The 20,850-nt window shown below is 34.8% G+C and overlaps 1 protein-coding gene across 4 annotated transcripts in view; it reads left to right on the top strand.

Moving 5' to 3' along the window:
* PUS7L (pseudouridine synthase 7 like) overlaps positions 1-19,898 on the top strand; it is a 37,545-nt gene extending 17,647 nt beyond the window's left edge. For 3 of the 4 annotated variants that reach the window (XM_049625330.1, XM_049625329.1, XM_049625328.1), the window contains 6 exons: positions 1,929-2,121; positions 4,784-4,882; positions 7,254-7,335; positions 8,476-8,756; positions 12,408-12,461; positions 13,499-19,898. In XM_049625330.1, coding sequence (XP_049481287.1) covers positions 1,929-2,121; positions 4,784-4,882; positions 7,254-7,335; positions 8,476-8,756; positions 12,408-12,461; positions 13,499-13,825 — 1,036 coding nt within the window. In that variant the 3' untranslated portion in view covers positions 13,826-19,898. The remainder of the gene's footprint in view (positions 1-1,928; positions 2,122-4,783; positions 4,883-7,253; positions 7,336-8,475; positions 8,757-12,407; positions 12,462-13,498) is intronic. The other variant, XM_049625326.1, reaches the window with a different exon arrangement.
* The last annotated feature ends 952 nt before the right edge of the window (positions 19,899-20,850 follow it).

Raw genomic sequence — 20,850 nt, 5'->3', positions numbered from 1 at the left:
AATAAACATTAAATTTATACTACAAATATAGGTTGTTTTAAGACAGACACTGAGAAGTGGAAGATTTTAAATGATCTGAATTGTTTCTGAAAATCCTGTACCAGCGCCTGGCTGGCACAGTCGGTATAGCCTGTGACTCTTGATCTCAGGGTTGTAAGTTCAAGCCCTGTGTTGGGTATAGAGATGACATAAAATTAAAGGTTTAAAAAATACCCTGTACCATATTTGAATATGCATTTATATTCAGGACAGTGTGTTACAAATGTATGTATTTTTAATTACTATAATACTTTTTATGCTTTTATCGTCATGGTTCCTTACATTTAAAATAAATCCTCAGGGCGCCTGGGTAGCTTAGTCGGTTGAGCGTCCGACTTGGGCTCAGGTCACAATCTCACGGTCTGTGAGTTTGAGCCCCGAGTCGGGCTCTGTGCTGACAGCTCAGAGCCTGGAGCCTGTTTCAGATTCTGTGTCTCCCTCTCTCTGACCCACCCCCATTCATGCTCTGTCTCTGTCTGTCTCAAAAATAAATAAACGTTAAAAAATAAATAAATAAATAAATAAAATAAAATAAATCCTCATTAAATGAAGAGTAAAGTATTCAAATTAACCTCCTTTCAGCTTTCTCAAATTTTAAAAATATTTTTTGTAATTGTAAAATAAATACATATTTATTACAGTAGATTCAGAAAATAGAAGAATGTAAGAATGAAGTTAAAAGTCACTAATAATTCCACTACTCAGAATAGCCACAGTAACCTCTTTTTTTTCTTTTCTTTTCTTTTTTTTTTTTTTTTTTAGTATACTTGACACAAAATATTACATTAGTGTCAGATACACAGCATAGTGATTCAGCAGCCTGGAGCTTGCTTCAAGTTCTGTTTCCCTCTTTCTGTCCCTCCCTGACCCATGCTCTGTCTCTGTCTCTCTCTCAAAAATAAATAAACATAAAAAAAAATTTTTTTTAAAGTACAGTATAGTAAGAGAGAAAGACTTTAGCTTTCAAAGATATTTAGATGTTAGAAACTGGTTTTCAACTACTAAAGACAAAATATTATTAATTCCTAGGAGGAGAGAGCCCTTTGATTTGGCTAATGGGTATAGGATTTTAATTACCCTTCAAGTAATAGTAAGATTTTAGCAGATGAAAAAAACTTGAAGATGTATTTGGACGAGCAGTAAGTTAACTACCTACCTGATAAAACAGATAGTTCCTATAAGTATGACAGAAAATATGAATGTAAAGAAAATGCTTTCTTACAGAGTCTTTAAAGGTATGCTAATAGTTGGAATCTATTCTTTAGATTTGGGGAAGAATTGAAAGTTTGAGTAAGAAAATGTTCAGAGCAGGGGCGCCTGGGTGGCTCATTTGTTTGAAGATCCGATTTCTGCTCAGTTCGTGGTCTCATGGTTCATGAGTTTGAGCCCCACATCGGGCTCTGTGCGGACAGCTCAGAACCTGGAGCCTGCTTTGGATTCTGTGTCTCCCTCCCTCTCTGCCCCTCCCCCACTCTCAAAAATAAATAAATATTAAAGAAAAAGTGTTCAGAGCAGAATTTTAGTAAAATCCTCTGGTGCTACTGGTTTTTCTTAGTAATGTTGGAGGAAGAGAGACTGAGGAGGAAAGGAACAAAGTCTGAGGACAGGAAGACTAGAACAGTTAAGAGGTTTTTACCAGTTAAATTAAGGAGAAGTCAGAAGGCACAGATAAAGTGATAGCATTAGGAGTATGTGTTTCAGGTCATAAAACAACTCTGTTAATATGATCCTATAATAATGGGTTTTTTAGTGCACATTCGTTGAAATAACATTAACTTTTGAATTTTTAGGTGTTCTGGTGTAAGTGGTTGTCTGGCAACTGTCATTTAAACTTACGTTAATTTTTAAATGTAAGATTTAACTGAGTCTATATGATTTATCGTTTATAGGTTGAAAAATATTGAAAAAGAAATTGAAAAGAAAAGAATGAATGTGTTTAATATTCGATCTATAGATGATTCCCTTAGACTTGGTCAGCTCAAAGGAAATCACTTTGATATTGTCATCAGAAATTTAAAAAACCAGATAAATGACTCTGCAAACCTGAAAGACAGAATTTTAGAGGCAATAGAAAATGTTAAGGTAAGAAAACTCAATTTTAAAATAATGTTATAGGAAAATGTTTATAGTCCTCTTTACACTGAGGCAGGAAGAAAAACTTTTTCTTTTGTACCTTTTTTTAAATGTGTATATGTAATTATTTAAAAAATGACAGGGACATTTGGCTTATTTTTAATTTTCTTGGTAGTATATTTTTGTATTAAAAAACAGCTTTAATGTGATTTTTAAAAATGTAACATATAGTATTATCCAGAGTGTGTGGGGAGGGGGAAGCTATCTATATAAGAACAGAGGTAGGTTTTTTTGTTGTTATTTGTATGTTTAGCACATGCCATATAGAGTAGTATTTCAGGCAAAAGGATTATTTTTTTTTGGAAATTTGTTCAGTAATTTTTTTCAGAAATCTTTGGTAAATAGTTACATTACTTATCAGAATTATATACAATCTTTTTCTTTTTAGTCTAATTATGATTTTTTTCAATGTAGTAAATCACATACATTTTATTATGTCTTGCAATAAAAAGCTATTTAACATAAACATATAAGTGACATTTGCCAGGCATCTAAACATACCATAGCCTTCAGTCTGATCATCTAGAGTATGGTAAGCAAACTTTCTCTGTTGAGGGCTAGGCATATGGTCTCTTTTGCAGCCACTATACTGCCATTGTGTGGAAGCAGCCATAGACAATACATAAATGAATGAGCATGGTTGTGTTCCAATAAAACTTTATTTACAAAAATAGGTGTAGGGCCACATTTGACTTATAGGCCATTAGTAGTTTGACAAGTTCTGATCTAGACCAGTAATCCTCAATCTGGGATGCTTGTACGCAATCTCAGTAGTCAATCTCTACCCCCAAACCAATTCAATAAGAACATTTGGGAATGCAGCTTAGTTTATTAATATTTTTTAAAAACTCCCTAGCTGATTTTACTCTACAGCTAACATTGAGAAACATTGATATAAGATTCTGACCACAAAGACCTTTTTACACAGTTTTATTCCTCTCCAAAGAAAAGCAAACAAACAAAAAGCCAGGTTTTTAATCAGTTATTATGCCTTATAGTCAGGAAAATGACTTCTAATAAAGATTTTTAAAATTCAGCACATTTACCTGTGCATAGACACTCTTTGATTGTATACCCCTTATATGGTTGTTTTTCCCTTACTTCTGTATCTAAAATTCTTTTCTCTGTCCTGAAAAACTGCTACTAAAATAATATCCCTTAAAAAGGGGAGAAAATTTCTCTGAAGTCTGATAGCATTTATTGCCTGTCTTTCATTTGGAACTTTTGGATACACAACTGCTAGTTATAAAATCCCCATTAGAAATGGTTTTAGCTTTAGCCAACTTTCCTTTAGTTCTGAAAATAAGAAGTCTTTGAAGTTTTGTTTTAGACGGTTATAACTTTGACCACTAGAAACCTTTTGTTATATCCAGCCCTAAGTAATTTGAAGGGGTATTTAAAACTCTTCTGGTCATTCTAGGATATTATTTGATATTATTTTTCCAAATTTGAAGTCATAATTGCTGAATGAATAAATATGATCTCCTCTCATAAAGTGAGTGTGGAAGACTCTTATCTTTCAAGAAACCATCTGGGCCCTGATGTTTTCCTTGTGAGAGCATGTTTAACCACTGACTATTATTGTCTTTAAGGTTGCAGAGTAATTTACAATTTTCTGTTCTTGGGGAAGTGATGCCATGTCATTCTCTTGACTCAGGTCTTTAGAAACTGAGATAATTAAAAAATGAATTGTTCTGTATAAAGGAACTAAGACTTGCTGGGTTTGAAGTAAATGTATTGCTTATTCCCAGCATCTCCAGACAACAGGAGCATCTCAGAATCAGAAAGAGCTTTAGAGCAAAGATCACACCTAGTAACCAGTTCATCCCAGTTTTCCCAGAACTTCCCCAATTTTAGCATTGAAAGTCCTGCATCTTAGAATACCCTTCAGTAATATGAATGGAGAGCTGACCTATTTTTTAAGGCTTTTTTTGCTGGCCTTATTTTCTAACTTTTAATTGTTTGTTTTTCTTCTTTCTTTTCTTTAATTGTATAGCATATCTCAGACCATTTGGTTCCCATGTGTATATTGCTGATTACAGTATTCTTTTATTAAAATAAATATGAAGAGGAAACTTGATTAGATATCTGACACAATAATTCTATTAATTTGTTGTAGTCACTTTGGGCCTATGACAAAGACCCATAGACTGGGTGACTTTTAAATCACAGAAATATATTTTGTATCATGCTGGAGGCTGGAAGCCTGAGATCAGGGTGCCAGCCTTGTCTTCGTGTTGTATTCTCACATGGTGGAAATAGAGTGAGCTAGCTCCAAGGTCTTTTCTTAGAAGGGCACTAATCCCATTCATGAGAGCTCTGATTACCTCCCAGCGTCCCCACCTCCAAATACCATCACATTGGAGGTTAGGATTTCAACGTATGAATTTTGGGGGATATACAGGCATGCAGTCCATAACAATATGCTTTTTTTTTTTTTTAATTTTAGTTTTTAATTTTTTTTTAATATAATTTATTGTCAAATTGGCTAACATTGTATACAGTGCGCTCTTGGTTTTGAGGGTAGATTCCCGTGGTTTATCGCTTACATACAACACCCAGTGTTCACATAATAATATGCTTTTAATGATTGATTTTCTTGTATTCGTAGAATAAAGGGTTTGTAAATTACTATGGACCGCAGAGATTTGGGATGGGAAGGAACGTTCACACTGACCAGATTGGACTGGCTTTGCTGAAGAGTGAAATGGTATGGATTAAAAAAAAACACTCTGCTCTGATTTGTTTTGTCAGTTATACTTACTACGTAACCCAATCCTTTGCTTTGTTAACCCAGCATGTGAATGCATATGTACACACATACATACACCATAATGCTACATTATTGAACATTTATGAGCAGCTATTGTAGTCTTAGTATCACACTGTAATAAAGTGAAATTGTATGTGATGTCCCTGTGTTTAATACTGGAGACTTAACAGAGAATTGATGAGCACTCACCAAATTCTTAATGAAGTGAATGGAGGATTTGGAGGAAACGTTAACACCCTATAATTCCAGAAATATGGCATCCGATGATGCAAAATTCACATTTCTTATAGCATTTAAACAAAAGCTGTCCCCTCTTTTAAACTTCATATTCTGTGCTTCTCATTTTTTTTTAACTTTGCTAGAGCTTTAGCTGTCAATTGTTGCTGTGTAACAAACAAACTACTCGCAAACTGCATGGTCTATAATGACGAGCATTTATTATCTCACTGTCTCTGAGGGTCAGGCATCTGGGAGCAGCCGAGCTGGGTGTTGCAGCATCAGGGTGTCTTATGATGTGCAGTCACACTGTCAGCCAGGGTTATAGTCTTTGATGACTTGATGAGGCACAGAGGAGCTCCTTCCAAGCACACTCTGCTTTTGACAGTTTCCCATCATGGGACTACTCATGGCATGACTTCCCTATGAGAGAGGAGTTCAGGAGCACAAATGAATGAGAGATAGAGAGACCACAACATAAATCGAAGTGTCTTTTATAATATAATCTTAGAAGTGACATCGTCACTTTTGCTCTGTTTTACTCACTGGGCACGCAGATCCACCCTGGTAAGTACAGAAGAGGACTGCACGAGGCATGAGTACCAGGGAATGGAGATCAGCGGGGGCCAACTTTGAGGCTGGCCCCATGCTAGAAAGCCATATTTTCTTTCCTTGGAAACGTTTTCTCCCCAACCTTTATATTCTTTGCATCTCAATTTAAATTCTCATCCCATTCCCAAGAAAAATTGAATTATTCTTATCTTGTGACTTGAAAGCCTCTTGGATTTCCCATCTTAGGTTTTATTATATTTTACTGTTAATGTTTATTTAATCTTTTCCAGTAAACAAACACTATGTCTCTCTTGCTCAACATTCCATCCCTGGTACTCTGCATAGTGCCTAGCACATCACAGATGCTTAGTAATATTTATTTGAATGAATTAGCTTCTTAACATATATTTGTTTGAATGGATGAATGAATACTGTAAAATAAGACTGGGATTTTAGGTTGAATGATCTATTTTAAGATCCTTTCGTACTCTAAAACATATACTTATGAATCACCATGCTGGAGACAGTATAATAATAATAATAATAATAATATACAGGACCTCATAGATAGCATTAAAAAAAAAGGAACATCTTTTAATCTATTTAGTTTTCAAAAGAAAATATTAATATTGGCAATAAAAAAGGATTTTGGCAATTATTTTAAAGACCAAAGCATTCCAAAACTTGAGAACTGGAATGAAATTAGTGGTTCACCATTTTCCTATGCTTATTACCTCCCCTGTTTTTGTTGTCTATGTTGGTCAGGTCTGAGTTTTATGTCATTAGTTCATACATGCAGTCGTAACTCAATGATAGAGATAAGGAATGACAGAAGTAGAATATGGAAGTGATGGGAGGCACTTTTTCCAGTTGAGAATATTTTGTTTTAATTTTTTTTAACTTTTATTTATTTTTGAGAGACAGAGCATGAATGGGAGAGGAGTAGAGAGAGAGGGAGACACAGAATCCAAAGCAGGCTCCAGGCTCTGAGATGTCAGCATAGAGCCTGACATGGGGCTCAAACACACGAACTGCGTGATCATGACCTGAGCCGAAGTCAGATGTTCAACCAACTGCGCCACCCAGGTGCCCCAGTTCAGAATATTTTAAACCTGTGTGTAAAGTTGCTTGGTACAGATTTATTTACCAATTTAACACTGTTTAATTTTTGAAAGCTTGAAGATAAAATTGCAGCACCAAATATCATTGGTTAAGTGCCTATTTTTTTTTTTTTTTTTTTTTTTTTTTATGATGCTAGAGAATTTGTATCTTTTTTAAAAAAGTGATTTGCGGCCACCTGGGTGGCTCAGTCAATTAAGCATCTGACTCTTGATTTTGGCTCAGGTCATGATCTCGCAATTTGTGAGTTTGAGCCCAGCATCTGGTTCTGTGCTGACAGCATGGAGCCTGTTTGTGATTCTCTCTCTCCCTCTCTCTGCCCCTCCCTGCTCATGCTTTCTCTCTCAAAAATAAATAAACATTTTTTAAAAAAGTAATTTGTCATTTTCATTTACTATGTTTGCTTGCTTGATTTTTAAAGGTGGAGGCTGTAAAATTATTTCTTACACCAGAAGATTTGGATGATCCTGTAAACAGAGCAAAGAAATATTTTCTTCAAACTGGTATTTAAAAGTTTCTTTACCCCATACATAGTCGTGCAAATCTATAATATAAATGTATGTCATTAGGCAGGCATTTATTGCAACATAAATGTGATAGGAAATAGATTATAGTATGTTATATATTTAATAATTTTATTACATGCCCAAGACACTTTAGTTTGGGCCAAATATCCAGAACTCTTGTCTGTTTTAACTCTTGCCTGGGGGTAGGAGTAAGGGGAGAAATAGCTTCTTAGATTTTCTTGGTCTGTACCCTCAGAGGAGATAAGAATTCCAAATTCTAAACTGGTACTGATGGAAGTATATGCTACAACTCGGGGAGACTGAAAAACCAACTACATAAAAGTATTATTTGTTGTATCCAATACTTTGTGCATTGATTTGGGCTTAGTCGCCATTCAGCCCTGTCAATTTTGACACTTTAGCCCAATGTGATGGTTTATAATGCAGAATGTTTAATGAGAAGCACTAAAGAAAAGTGGTTATGAGTATGGGTTCTAGAGTCAATCTACATGGAGTTTCACTCTCGAAATGACATATGTGTTTGTATTATTTAGAGTCCAGAGAACATAATGTCCTTACGGCAATGATTCATACAGTTCAGTGTGCATGAGCAACATGTGGCACATTTACTAAAATGAGGATTCCTACCTGAATAAGCCTCTTTGCTGTAGAGTCCATCAATTTAATTTTAAAAAGCACCCCATTAGGAAGGCCTGTTAGCGTACATGAAGGATCCAACCTTTCTTATTCCAAATATTCTATATAAGTGTTCATAATAGCTCTTTAAAAATCTATAGGCTCACAGGTTTATTTCATGCCTTTTTTAAAAGAGGTCCTCTGAATAATTTCCAGTTAGTTTATCTCCATTCTGAAGTAGGTATTACTAATGTGCTTTTTGCTGTTTTTTTTAAAGCAGGGAAAATGAATGGAGAATGGACTATATGACTAATGATCTTTATTAAACAAACAAACTCTTCAGGTATAGCTAGGTTTATAGTTGGTAATAAGCATCATCTTCATATTCAGGTTTATAAGATGACACAGTTCATTGCCTCTCATTTAGAGGGCATAATAAAGGTACTTATAACTGGCCTTTAAAGGAAAGTAGTTGACTCACTGATTTTCTCTTTATTTCAGAGGATGCTAAAGGCACACTTTCATTGATGCCTGAATTCAAAGTTCGAGAGAGAGCATTGTTGGAGTCACTGCATCGCTTTGGCATGACGGAGGAGGGTTGTATCCAGGCGTGGTTCTCTTTTCCCCATTCTATGCGCATATTCTACGTTCATGCATATAGCAGTAAAATTTGGAATGAGGCAGTATCCTACAGACTTGGAACCTATGGGTCAAGAGTAGTAGAGGGTGATTTGGTCTGTTTGGGTGAAGATGTTGACGATGAACATTTCCCAAATAATAAAGTAAGTATCCTTTCATCAAAGTTTTCAAAGAGTTGTTACTACACTTGGAATATTAGAGAAGCTCGTTTTTAGAAATCATTTAGCACTAAACACACATTTTATTTTTTTCGCTTGTATTTATTTGCTTATCTTCTGCTTCTATGCTGTTAACTGAGGCTTAACACCTATCTGTAAACAGAAAGATAAAAATAGTCACTGGTATTAAGTAAAAGGTACAAACGTAGTAAACCTTCCTTTAAAGAACACGTTAAAAAAATTACAGAAGTAATGCACAAAATAGTGCCATTAAAAGTGAAAAATTGAAACTTTATATACAAAGCTGTCATCTTGCCACCACTCTTATTGTGTGTCCAGGAAATCAACCTCTGTTTTTTTCATATATGTTCTTCTAGACCTTTTTCTATGCTTTCACATAAATATCTATAGAAAAGTGTATTTTTATTCTATTAGCTAACATGAATAAAAGCAAAGGCAGGGCTTAGGAGCTCGGAACTTAAAATATGAAAAGGAAAAAATACAGTTTTTATAATGATGGTATATAGGGTGTATAATGTTATATAAATGTGATTTTATATAATTGCCATTTACAACTTGCTTTTTTTATAAATTATAAAAATTTTAATATAAATTTTATAAAATTTTTATAATGGAAAGTTTCTCTTTCAATTTCTTCTCTGTCCAACTAGTATTTTTATCTTGGGCTTGAACAGTTAAAATAATGAAACTGAATTATATAAATCAAGTAAAGAAATTTATTTTATATATAATGCAAAGAATAAATTAAAATGCAAAAATAACATTATCTCAAGTTAGTCTCAGAAATACGTTATAAAAGTTAGTGAAGGTATTTTGAGTAGTAATTTCATATATAACATCATAAAATCATTGAGTTCTAGATGAGAAAAGGGTTTTAGAGACTCTCTTTCTTAACTCCCATTTTGTAGAAATGAAAATCGAGACCCAGATTGGAGAGGAGACAGATTAAGTGACATAGGTAGCAGAATTAAAAAGACCCTAGCCTGAATTGGTCCCTAGCAGAGAAATCATGGAATATAGAAAAGGTGTCTGCATCTAGAGAGAACATGGGCCAGTTGTTCAAAAAGGAAGAAAAATAGAAAGATAGACTCTGAACTCTATGTAAAGGAAACTTTATCTAAATTAATGGCACAGTCTGGATGTATGAATTAAGGTTTTTGTTTGTTTTGTTTTTGTTTTTGTTTTAAGTAATGGAGATCCACCTCAAACTAACTTAAGGCAAAGCAGACAGGAATTCATTGGCCTTCATAACCAAGGCGCTGATTCAGGCGCAGCTCTATCCAGATGAAGCGGTCTCTTAAATAATCTCTATCTTCTTTTCTTCATCTTTCAGCTCTGCTTTCCTATGTTAGAGCCATTCTGAGTCTGGCTCATTCTTTTAGTGGCAAGATGGTCATGAGCATCTCTAAGCTTATCTCTTGTGTGTAAGTGATGAATCATGGGAATCTACTCCCAAAGCCAAGAGTACACTGTATACTCTGTATGTTAGCTAACTTGACAATAAATTATATTAAAAAAACAAACAAAAACCCAGATTAATGTGACTGCAAAAACAAACAAAAACAAACAAACAAAAAACCACCTTGTAGAGAAGAGGACTTTTTTTCCCCATGGAATAAAAGCCATGGGATTAGGTCTCTCTGGCTAGGAGTGACCAGTCTTGGGTCCCATATCCAGGCCCAAACCAATTATTGTGGCCTGGAGTATGTCATTGGCTAAGCCTGTGTTCCAAAGGATCCTTCCTGGAACCACCCCATAAAAATCACATTTGCGACCTGGTAATGAGGGTGCTACTACTGGAAAAGAGAGAGTAAAGGCTGAATAAGCCAGAGCAACAGATGTCTGCTTCACTGTTTCATTGAATGGGTGGGTGGCTTATAAGTATTTAGTCAAGAAAGGGATTACTGGGAGCATAAATCACTAAGAATGGCCATTTAACTGAGACAACATCTGAAACTGTGTAAAAAGAAATACAGCATTATAGGCTTTACCTCATGTGAGTGGAAGAAGAGCTTATCAGTGATCTCCTTTTTATAAATACTGGAAAATCATGTTTTTTTCTCATATTCCAGGAAACATGTTCTTTTAAATATTACCTGTGCTACGCATTATTTAGTAAGTTAGCCGTTACTAATTCAGATTTTCAGATATTAAAGGTTACTTTGACAAGATATGGTAATAATCTCTGAAATACATGTCTTATAAGACTTTGTTCAACGTAACATTTTGCAAGGAGAGTTGCAGGATCAGAAGTGTATCTGCTTTTCTTTTGGAGCTGTAAGAGAAAGGAGAACATTTTCTTCCTCATGTCTTGCTAAGTTTCCTTCTATTAGCAAAAAACTAAAAGTCTTTATATATCGTAAGACCAATCATTTATACTCTATTAGTACGTACTAAGAAAAGAAAAAGCGAGACTTACAGATCCAAAATGGTAACATATGAAAAGAAAAAGACAATCAAGTTTCTAATAAATGGTATATGGGGCATATCATGTTGTGCATCTACAGTTAAAAATTGTAGGAAACTATAGGACACTATTGTGATTCCCTTCTTGATAGGATTACTAGACAGGTACAGATATACCTTTATTTCAAGTCACAAGGTAGATTTTCTTATAATTTTTTGTGAACAAGATAGAGAAATGTGTTAGGTGAATTAATTAAAAAATTAGGTGAATTCATAGTTGGGGAGTAACCATACACCAAAAGTATGTTTGCTAATCAAAAAATTGATTGATATCAATCTGGAGGGAGTTCTCCAAACACAAAACATGGTCTTCTGTACTTGACCATATTTTCTGGTATTTTCATAGGCTTATGAGTTTGTGAAAGACAAAAAGCTGGAAATGATGATGCAGGAGAGACCCTCATGCCATGGATTTGGTCAGATCACATCTAGAGTTTTATATCCATTTTTGAGTGCAGCAATTAAAAAACTTACCAATAAGCAAACATACAAACCCAAAATGAAAAACAGAAAAGGGAAGCATCTAATCTATTGATTAGAGTAGGCAGACTTGAAGGGAAAGCCAGCAGAGTTAGAGGGGATCTGGACACTACATTATGTGATGAATGCTTTGGAAGGTGGGGGTCCTGTTCATCCTTGTTTAGTGATGACAGCTGCCTTTATACCTGAGTTTCATATGTTAGAGAAATCAGAATGACCTATTCTGTAGTGTCCTATAGCAGCATGTCTCAGACTTACCACATACCTCTTTTTTTTCCCCTGCCTCCTATTACTGTTCTGTGAAACACGTTTTGAGAAACACCACTTCTCGGAGAGTATTATGATATTTGTTGGGGACAGAGGTGGCGGAGGGTGTGGTGGTTTCAGAGAGTGGAGTTTTGATTCAGTGTAACAACTTTGTAAGTCAGGAAAAGTTGGTGATAAGGTGAAATCATCACCTCAGAGTGTTAAGCTACCTCCATTCTCTACGTGTTCCAATTTGACTTGGTTAAAGCAGGAAGTGTTCTAATTTTTATGCAGTCTAGAAACAAATTGTGAACATACTCTTGTTTGGGTACATGTATATTCAGCATGGGAGTCGAATTATACATAACAGGGAAAATTGAGGGAATGAATCATCCATATTTTTGTCATGTTTTTAAAAAATAGGTTCATCTAGTAACTGAAGAAGAGGAATCAGCTAACACATATGCAATACATCAGGTAAATTTGCTTAAGAATTGGCATCACTTTGGTCTAAATGTAGATATTGAGATATTGTGTCCAAAAGACAAAATGTTGATTAGTTTTCTTCTCTACCTTCCTTTTTTTTTAACCACTTTTTAATTCAGGTGCAATTATATACAATAAAATTCACTCTTCTCAGTTTCCAATTCTAAGAGTTTTGATAAACACATACAGGCTTAATGACCACCACAGAAATCAAGATAAAGTAACATTTTCATCTCTCCCTAAAATTTCCCTGTGCCCCTTTTTAGTCAACCTGTACCCCTAGTCCCTGGCAGGAGCTTGTCCATTTTCTGTCCCTATAGTTTTGCCTTTGAAAGAATGTCAAATGGAATCTTATAGTATATGGCCTTTTGGGTCTAGCTTCTTTCAATTAGCGTAATTAATTTGAAATCCATTCATGTTGTGTGCATTTGAATTTTTTACCTTGTTCCTTTTTCTGACTAACCGTTTGGTACCAGTAGTTCAAGAAAAATGTCTAGAAATCACCTGCAAAGGAGGAGAGCCTTACAAAAGGCATAAGCAGCTGTATATGCTGCTAGTGGTTCGCTTTCATGTTTTTGAATAAGTAAGAAGAATATAACATCATCAGCCAAAATACCAGTTATATTATTGAACAGTAGGGATTCATCTTTGTGTTATAGAAGCAATACGCTTTTAGGATTGAATGACTACGTTGAGGTTAAGTCTTTGTCGGCTAATTAAATGTACCATAACTTCTTGTTTCCTCTCTTCTGCATTAACAATAGTTTGTCTAGTAGTATCTGACTTGAGTTGGTTACCTTGGTTATTGTGAACCCTTCTTGATTTTAGTTAGCTCTCTGCCTGGCAGCATTTAAAATAATCAAAGTAGTGTGGTGGTCAGTAGCATGTTTTAGGCCGATTGTGATGTTTATATCCTGAGACATAATGATCATATCTCAAGGATTATTTCATATACCAAATCTCAGTGTTACAATGATCATGTATTTTTCTGAAGGCTGTTTCATCTGTATTTTTTCCCTTCTACACAGGTGGTTCTTCCAGTGCTTGGATACAATATTCAATACCCGAAGAACAAAGTAGGGCAGTGGTACCAGGAAATACTTAGCAGAGATGGACTACAGACATGTAGGTTTAAAGTACCTACTCTGAAACTGAATGTTCCAGGATGCTATAGACAGATATTGAAATGTCCCCACAATGTCTCATACCAACTAAAGGAAGAACATGATACTGATGTCAAAATGGAAGGTTCCCACATTGATGAAGCAACTTTATCTCTTTTGATCTCTTTTGATCTTGATGCTTCGTGTTATGCTACGGTCTGTCTGAGGGAGATAATGAAGCATGACTTTTAGAACCATTAGCCTTGATCTAATCATATCTGTCATTCTTTAGAAGAGAGGGAGCTAAAATTTCTGGAGCATCTACCATTTACCAGGAGCTTTATAATTGTTATCTCCTGTAATTACAAAACATCCTGAGGAATTAGGAATTTGCTGCTGATGTTCCAGAGGACATAGAGCTAGTAAGTGGCAGCGTTTGAATTTAAGACTGCAAAGCTTATGTTCTTTCTATGATCTAATGTTTCAGTGACCTTTATTCTGTGCTATAAAGTTTACAATCTTTCTGGACTATTCAGAGCATATAATACTGCAAGTTAACATGTAAAAAAAACATGTTTGGAGTAATGTTGATATCCTCTACTTGCTTAGAATGTAGATGAAACTAGATTTTAATGAAAGCGTATGGTTAGAGAGAAAGGTAAATGAAGCATTTTGTTAATTATTATTGTCATTCTCCTTTTTTGAAATCATTTATCAGAATAATACATTAGGGAAATATAATTTCTATTATGGTAGCTACCCCGGGGTAATTTACCTCTTTATGAGATAAATAATCTTCGGTGAAGATTGAAATAAATTTTTTCATACAATTTCCTTATCTCGATATACATTGACCCTCTTGGCTTTCTGTGATTCTTTTCTCTGTCATCAAAAACAAATTTTAGAGTCAGACAGATCTGGGCTCAGACTCCAGCTCTGACACTTACAAGTCACTTTGAGTATCTTGTTGACTCTTTTTGAGACTTACTAAAGAATCAGGACAGCACAACCTCGTAAGCAACAAGTAATAGAATTGTCTCCACCTTTTATGTTGCTAGAGGAAGAAAACATTTTGCCTATTTGAAAATTGAAATATTTAACTATCCCACGTCGTAAACCATCCTTAACCACTTATATATATCAGTTAAATTTGGGGTGGTGGTGGTATATATTGGTTTCGAAGGTCTAGCATCCTTTCATTGCTGGTAGTATAATATGGTGACATTTAAAAAGCAGTATAGAGCATTGTATGTCAGTATTTGGCACTTTTATATACTTAAGTCAGTGAAACTATTTTGGGTATAGTAGCATAAGGAAATTAAATTCAAAAGAAGGAAAAAAGTTACATGCAACACAAAACTTGCTCATTATAACATTTTTATACAGAGTGAAAGAAATTATAGTTTGAAAGTCCAGCATTAGATAACAAAATAAAATGAGATGTATCAACTTGATGGTAAAACATGTAGTTATTAAAAATTATTTTAAATGATGATAAAGGTTTTACGTATGTGAAAAAAATGTTGCCCCTCAAAACCAGAAGATAGACATTACAAATGCAGTATAAACACTGAATGCAGCTCTTTCAAAGAGAGGCACTTTAGCATAGCAACTAAAAGCACAGTTAGTGGGGACAAACTCCCCCAGTTTGAACCTTGGCTCTGCCAGGTAGCATGTGGCCTTGGACAAGTTGTTTAAGCTTTGTGTGCTTTGGTTTCAACATCTATAAAACGAGAATGGCAGTGTACCTCCCTCATAGGATTATTGTGAATTCATATATGTTCATATATGTAAAGTGAGTCCATACCAAGTTCACATATGTAAAGCACCTTGGAAAAATACCTGGCACTTAGTTATTGTTAAATAAGTATCCACAGATTCAAGTTTGGAAAGGAAGAGAAAAACACGAAAATAAGTGTCTTTTTTGTCATTACATATATTATCTTTTTAAACGGTGTGTTTTCAGTATTTTTTTTTTTAAAGTTTATTTATTTTGAGAGAGTGGGTGAGGGGCAGAGAGAGAGAATCCCAAGCAGACTCCGTGCTGTCAGCGCAAAGCCGGATGTGGGGTTTGAACTCATGAACCATGAGGTCACAACCTGAGCTGAAGTTGGATGCCTAACCGACAGAGCCACCCAGGTGCTGTTGTCATTATATATTTTAATAATAAACAGATCTCAGAACACAAAAATTGGAGGTTGTAGTACCATTTTCTTTTTAATTCATTAATTTTTTAAAATTTTATTTTAGAAAGAGTGGGAACAAGGGAGAGGGGCAGAGGGAGAGAGAGAGAGCATTCTAAGCGGGCTCCACACAAACAGAGCTTGATCCCACGACGTTGGGATCATGACCTGAGCTGAAATCAAGAGCCAGATGCTCAACCGACTGAGCCACCCAGGCGCTCCTATCATTGGTTTTTTTAAAAATTACCTTTATCATTTTAATATTTATTGAAAATAAAATGCTATATTAAGTGTAAAAAATTTAGAAAAAATGTTTCATCTCATGATAAATTATATCCCACAAATGTAATCAGAAAATGAATTATGCAAATTGTGACACTCTAGGTGTCTTATATGTTGAATTGCAATTAGAAGATACGAAAGCATTAAGATGTGCCATCATTGATATTATTTTCTTTGCCTGTAGATGGCACTATAATTTTAGATATCTTCTTTATTTATTTTATTTATTTTATTTATTTATTTAATACTTTGGCCATATGTAAAGAAAGAATCACTGAACTTATTTCAAGTCACGATAAAATGTATTCAGATACTGTTCATGTAGAAAATTATTTTATATGCCTGTAATATTTGACATGTGAATTTTTTTTTCCATTTAAGGCCTCGAATGTACTTTGGACCATATGCTGACCAGTCACCTAGGTTTTTGCAGTTCTCCTGAGCATTTCAGGCCTTCAGAAGAATAATCTTTGAATTAGTTTTAATTTTCTAGGTTGCTCTTGAAACTGAGCAATAGTGCATCAGGATTACTGAGGTGAAACAAATTGAGGTTTTTGTGGCTTACCCTGAACTGCAAGTCGTATGCAGCTTTTGATTCAAGTAACCTTTATTGAGGGTTTGTTGTGCCAGCACATTCGCTTTTCTCATTTTAATCCATAGACCCAACCTACAGGTAGGTGGTATTTTCCCTGATTTTAAAGATGGGAATAGGGGCGCCTGAGTGGTTCAGTCGGTTAAGCATCCAACTTTGGCTCAGGTCATGATCTCATGGTTCATGAGTTCGAGCCCCACATCAGGCCCTGCACTGACAGTGTCGAGCCTGCTTGGGATTCTCGCTCTCCTTCTCTCTCTGCCCCTCCCCTGCTCTCTGTCTCAAAAAATAGAATAAACTAAAACAAACAATTAAAAAAAGAAGATGGGAATATATCTGAGTGGTTTACTGACCTAGTTAAGGTCAAACAAGATAGTGTGTGGTTAAACTTGATTATGCTTCATGGATCAGTACTGTTTTTATCTACCTAATATTTGCCTTCTGAAAACACGTTTTTTTGGTAATGACTTTCATTTCCACCGATTCAGTATTACTTGCTCCTGATTAATAGACATACTGGAGCATGTCTTGAGAGAAACAAGATTTCTTTTGAGATTCTGAGACTAAAATAAAAGTAAAGCAGATCCTTCAGGAAGTTCCCAAATCACTTTGGGTTATTTTCCAGAATACTTTGGGACTCGTATCACAATGATAGACAAAATTATCATAGGTCATATAGGAGGTTATTTTAGATGGTACCTGGCACAATAGTAGTATTGTTGAAAAAGCATGGTGAGAGAGTTGCTGCTTTTTTTAGAAAATCTTCTGAAACACTAACGACAGTGTCTAGCATCTAGTAAATTCTCAGTGCCAGCTAGTGTTATGATAGTTAATGTTACATTACCGTGCCGATGAAAGTTTTACGGTAGATTGGTTAATGACTTCCCCCTTGAGATCTGATCTGACTCTGTCTTTGCATAAAGTAAGTATAATTCAGCACACTTTTAGATTTACTTATTTTTTTGTAAGCGAAAAACACTTTCTAAATCTGGGAATTCAGCAATTCATTCAAATTAAGATATTTAAGAATTATCTAGGTCAGTGTTTTCAATATTTCCCACCTGGGAACTACCTTAGGAGACCAAAAAGAAAGTGAAGCCCCAGGTTAACAGTACAGAGTTTTAACATAACATAGGGATAGGAGAAGAGGCTGCAGGAAGATGCTGGAGTAAGGAAAATAGGGCTTTTCATTTTTTTCTCTATTTACCTCTGAAGTGTTTGGGTTTTTAAATAAGAATGTATTTGTATATTAATTTTACAGTTAAAAACCTTGACGAATACGTACAGTTTAGAGAAGGTAAGGTAAGAGAATTGATGGACTACAGTTGCATTATTTTCAGAATGGTTCTTCTGATGGCTTATGCCAAAATACTGCCAGAGAGAAATATGCATTATATGTTTTAATGGCACTAATGACAGTTAATATAAATAGTTTAAAGTTTAGTGCCTGTGATATGGATTTTGCTTTCAGATTCAGAAAGGTTCTTAGAGATAGCTTGATGTCTTATGGTGTTTAGTCTATTTTTCCTAAGCCCTTCTGCTTTACCTATTTTTGATAGGCTACCAAGCAATGCCAAATGCCTGACATAATAACCAACAGATATTTGAGTGTCCCTAAGTTAAAGGCACTCTGTAAAATACTATGGGGAAAGACAAAATAAGTCAGATAATATCTGTGCCTTTGAGGGATTAACAGTGTTATATCCTTTAAGATATTTGATTTGAAATGTCATCTGCAAAAAGAATATGTGGACTAAATGGCAAGGAAAAAAACAAGCAGTGTCTTTCCATTTCACGTATGGCTCACTATACGGCCAATAATATGTTACTTGACCTCTCAGCACCGCATTCTGAATCCTTACATGATACTTATATTAGCATTTCTAAGCATTTTGAGATCTCTTCTTAAAATATGCTTTGAACTATTCAGTCTAAATGCTGCTTTCTGGAAAGCTACTACTTTAAAGAATGGGAAATGGTGTTAATGGAGTTAATCTTGTGTAATTTCAGTGTGGGTTGTCAGGAATATCTTTAAGTAAAGAAAATGACTCTAATCTTCTTAAGCAATTCATTTTCTCAGGCGCTGTGAGGCGGGAGCTAATTTACTCGGCCTGTGTACATAGACCCTGTCTGATTAAAGAAAATTTTACTCATGGAAAGAAGTCAGGACATCCATGAAATTATTTAAATTTAGATATACTGGAAAATATTATAAAATAGAAGATATATTAAAATGTCTTTTTCATTATCAGTTTCCTTAAAACCCAACTCAGTCACCAATATAGAAATGAAATCCCTGTTACAAGGAAGAAATTTAATTACGGAGTCAAAACAAGAGCTATTTAGTTGTTTTTAAAGAGAAGAGATCAAAGAACTGGTCACTCCTTTACTGAGCACGTTCAAGCAGCAGGATGGGAGTGGGGAGTGGAGAGGGTTAGGGATTCAATTCTTTATGCTTTTATTCCAAGTCACCCTTTTCTGATGAGTCTTAGTGACATTCTCTTAGACTAGTTAGGTCAAGATTCTGAACTTTTCATTACAATAGTGTTTTAATCTTAGCTGATTATTGTTTCCACCCCCACCCCTAGTCGTAAAGGACTAGTGTTCTTTTTAAAAAAAAAGAAGATGAAGGCTATTTCTATAAAAAACAAACAAACAACCTTTATACGTTTTTTAGGGTTTAGTAAATGGATTTCTTTTGCACCTGATTTTCAAAAGAAAATTCATTTACGTTGCATTTTTTCAATAAATATCTTAAGGTAAATCTAATAATTTTTTTTATGGTATGTGAATAATAACAATGCACTTTACCTATTTAGAAGTGATTTTAGAAAAATTGAGAAGCAGTTATTCTGAATTCAAAGAGCATTCTTCCAAGGCATTGAAAGAGACATTTTAATATCATAGTGAAGCATTTGATGATTGTGTTTTTCTTATACGTCTTGTCTCTAGTTTTGATTATTGTGATATTTTTCTAGCTGGCTGCCTCTCTTCTTCATTCTAACCAGTCCATTCTGTACCCTTGTAAATGTAGAAATCTGATCCTGTCATTGTGTTGTGGCCATTTAGCATTTCAGTGGCTTCCCAGTATCTATGTTATAAAAGTCCAAATCCCTAAACATAGCATATATATACCTGCACAGTATGGCTTTAAATTGTCTTTCAAGTCTCGTCTTCCACCTGTTCCATAAAACATCTTTTTTGTTTGTTTGTTTTTGAGTTTATTTATTTATTTTTGAGAGAGAGAGAGAGAGAGAGAGAGAGAGAGAGGGAGAGAGAGAGAGAGGCAGTACAAGCAGGGAAGGGCAGAGAGAGAGAGGGAGACACAGAATCCGAAGCAGGCTCCATGTTGTCATTGCAGAGCCAGATGCTGGGCTCAAACCCACAAAGTGTGAGATCATGACCTGAGCCAAAATCAAGAGTCGGATGCTTAACCAACTGAGCCACCCAGACGCTCCAACATACTTTTTGTTTTCGCTGTTTGCTCTTTACCAAATAGTAATATTTTCTATGTTATGCATCTCAGCCTCCCATTTCTGTTGACAGTGTCTCTTCTTGCTTAGTTTAAATATCTTGTCTATTAAATCTGTGTTGTCATAACACTTGTATATGTCTGTACTATCTCATTACTCATACTAATTTGATTAAATATCTGACTCCTCTATCTATTAATTATTCAAAGGCATTCATCTCTGTACCTCAGGGACCCATCGGTGTTATAACATAATAGGTTAAAAATCCTGAATGAATATCACAAATATACTTTAGTAAATTTATTTGGCAAATATATATATTGTGATATATATAATTTCAGGAAAGTTCTAAAATAGTTTTTTTACCCTCACAGAAAATTTAGTAGAATTAGGTCTCATTAGATTGCTTTTCCACTTTTATAGAATTGCCAAAATCATTTTAATAATTTCATCTTTTTAATTACTACGTAGAAAATGTCTACCTTTTATTTAAATATTAAATGCATTGTAGAATTTCATTTACTGCTCAGAAAAAGCTCTCAAGGGTATAACTATTCTTCATTTCACAAATGAAGTGTCTAGAGCTTGAAGAGGTTGGGTAGTTTACTCTAAGTGGCAAAGAGAGTTTAACTTAGCTCTTTAGTTTCAAGGCCCATGGTGATGCAACATGTCTCCGTTCTCCACTGTGCTTAACTAGTGGATAGTTAATTCGTGCCTATCTCTTATTGACTTGTATATTTCTAAAAC

The sequence above is a fragment of the Panthera uncia genome, chromosome B4, assembly GCF_023721935.1.
Source record: "Panthera uncia isolate 11264 chromosome B4, Puncia_PCG_1.0, whole genome shotgun sequence".
NCBI classification, from domain to species: domain Eukaryota; kingdom Metazoa; phylum Chordata; class Mammalia; order Carnivora; family Felidae; genus Panthera; species Panthera uncia.
This window is presented reverse-complemented; position numbering and strand designations above follow the sequence as displayed.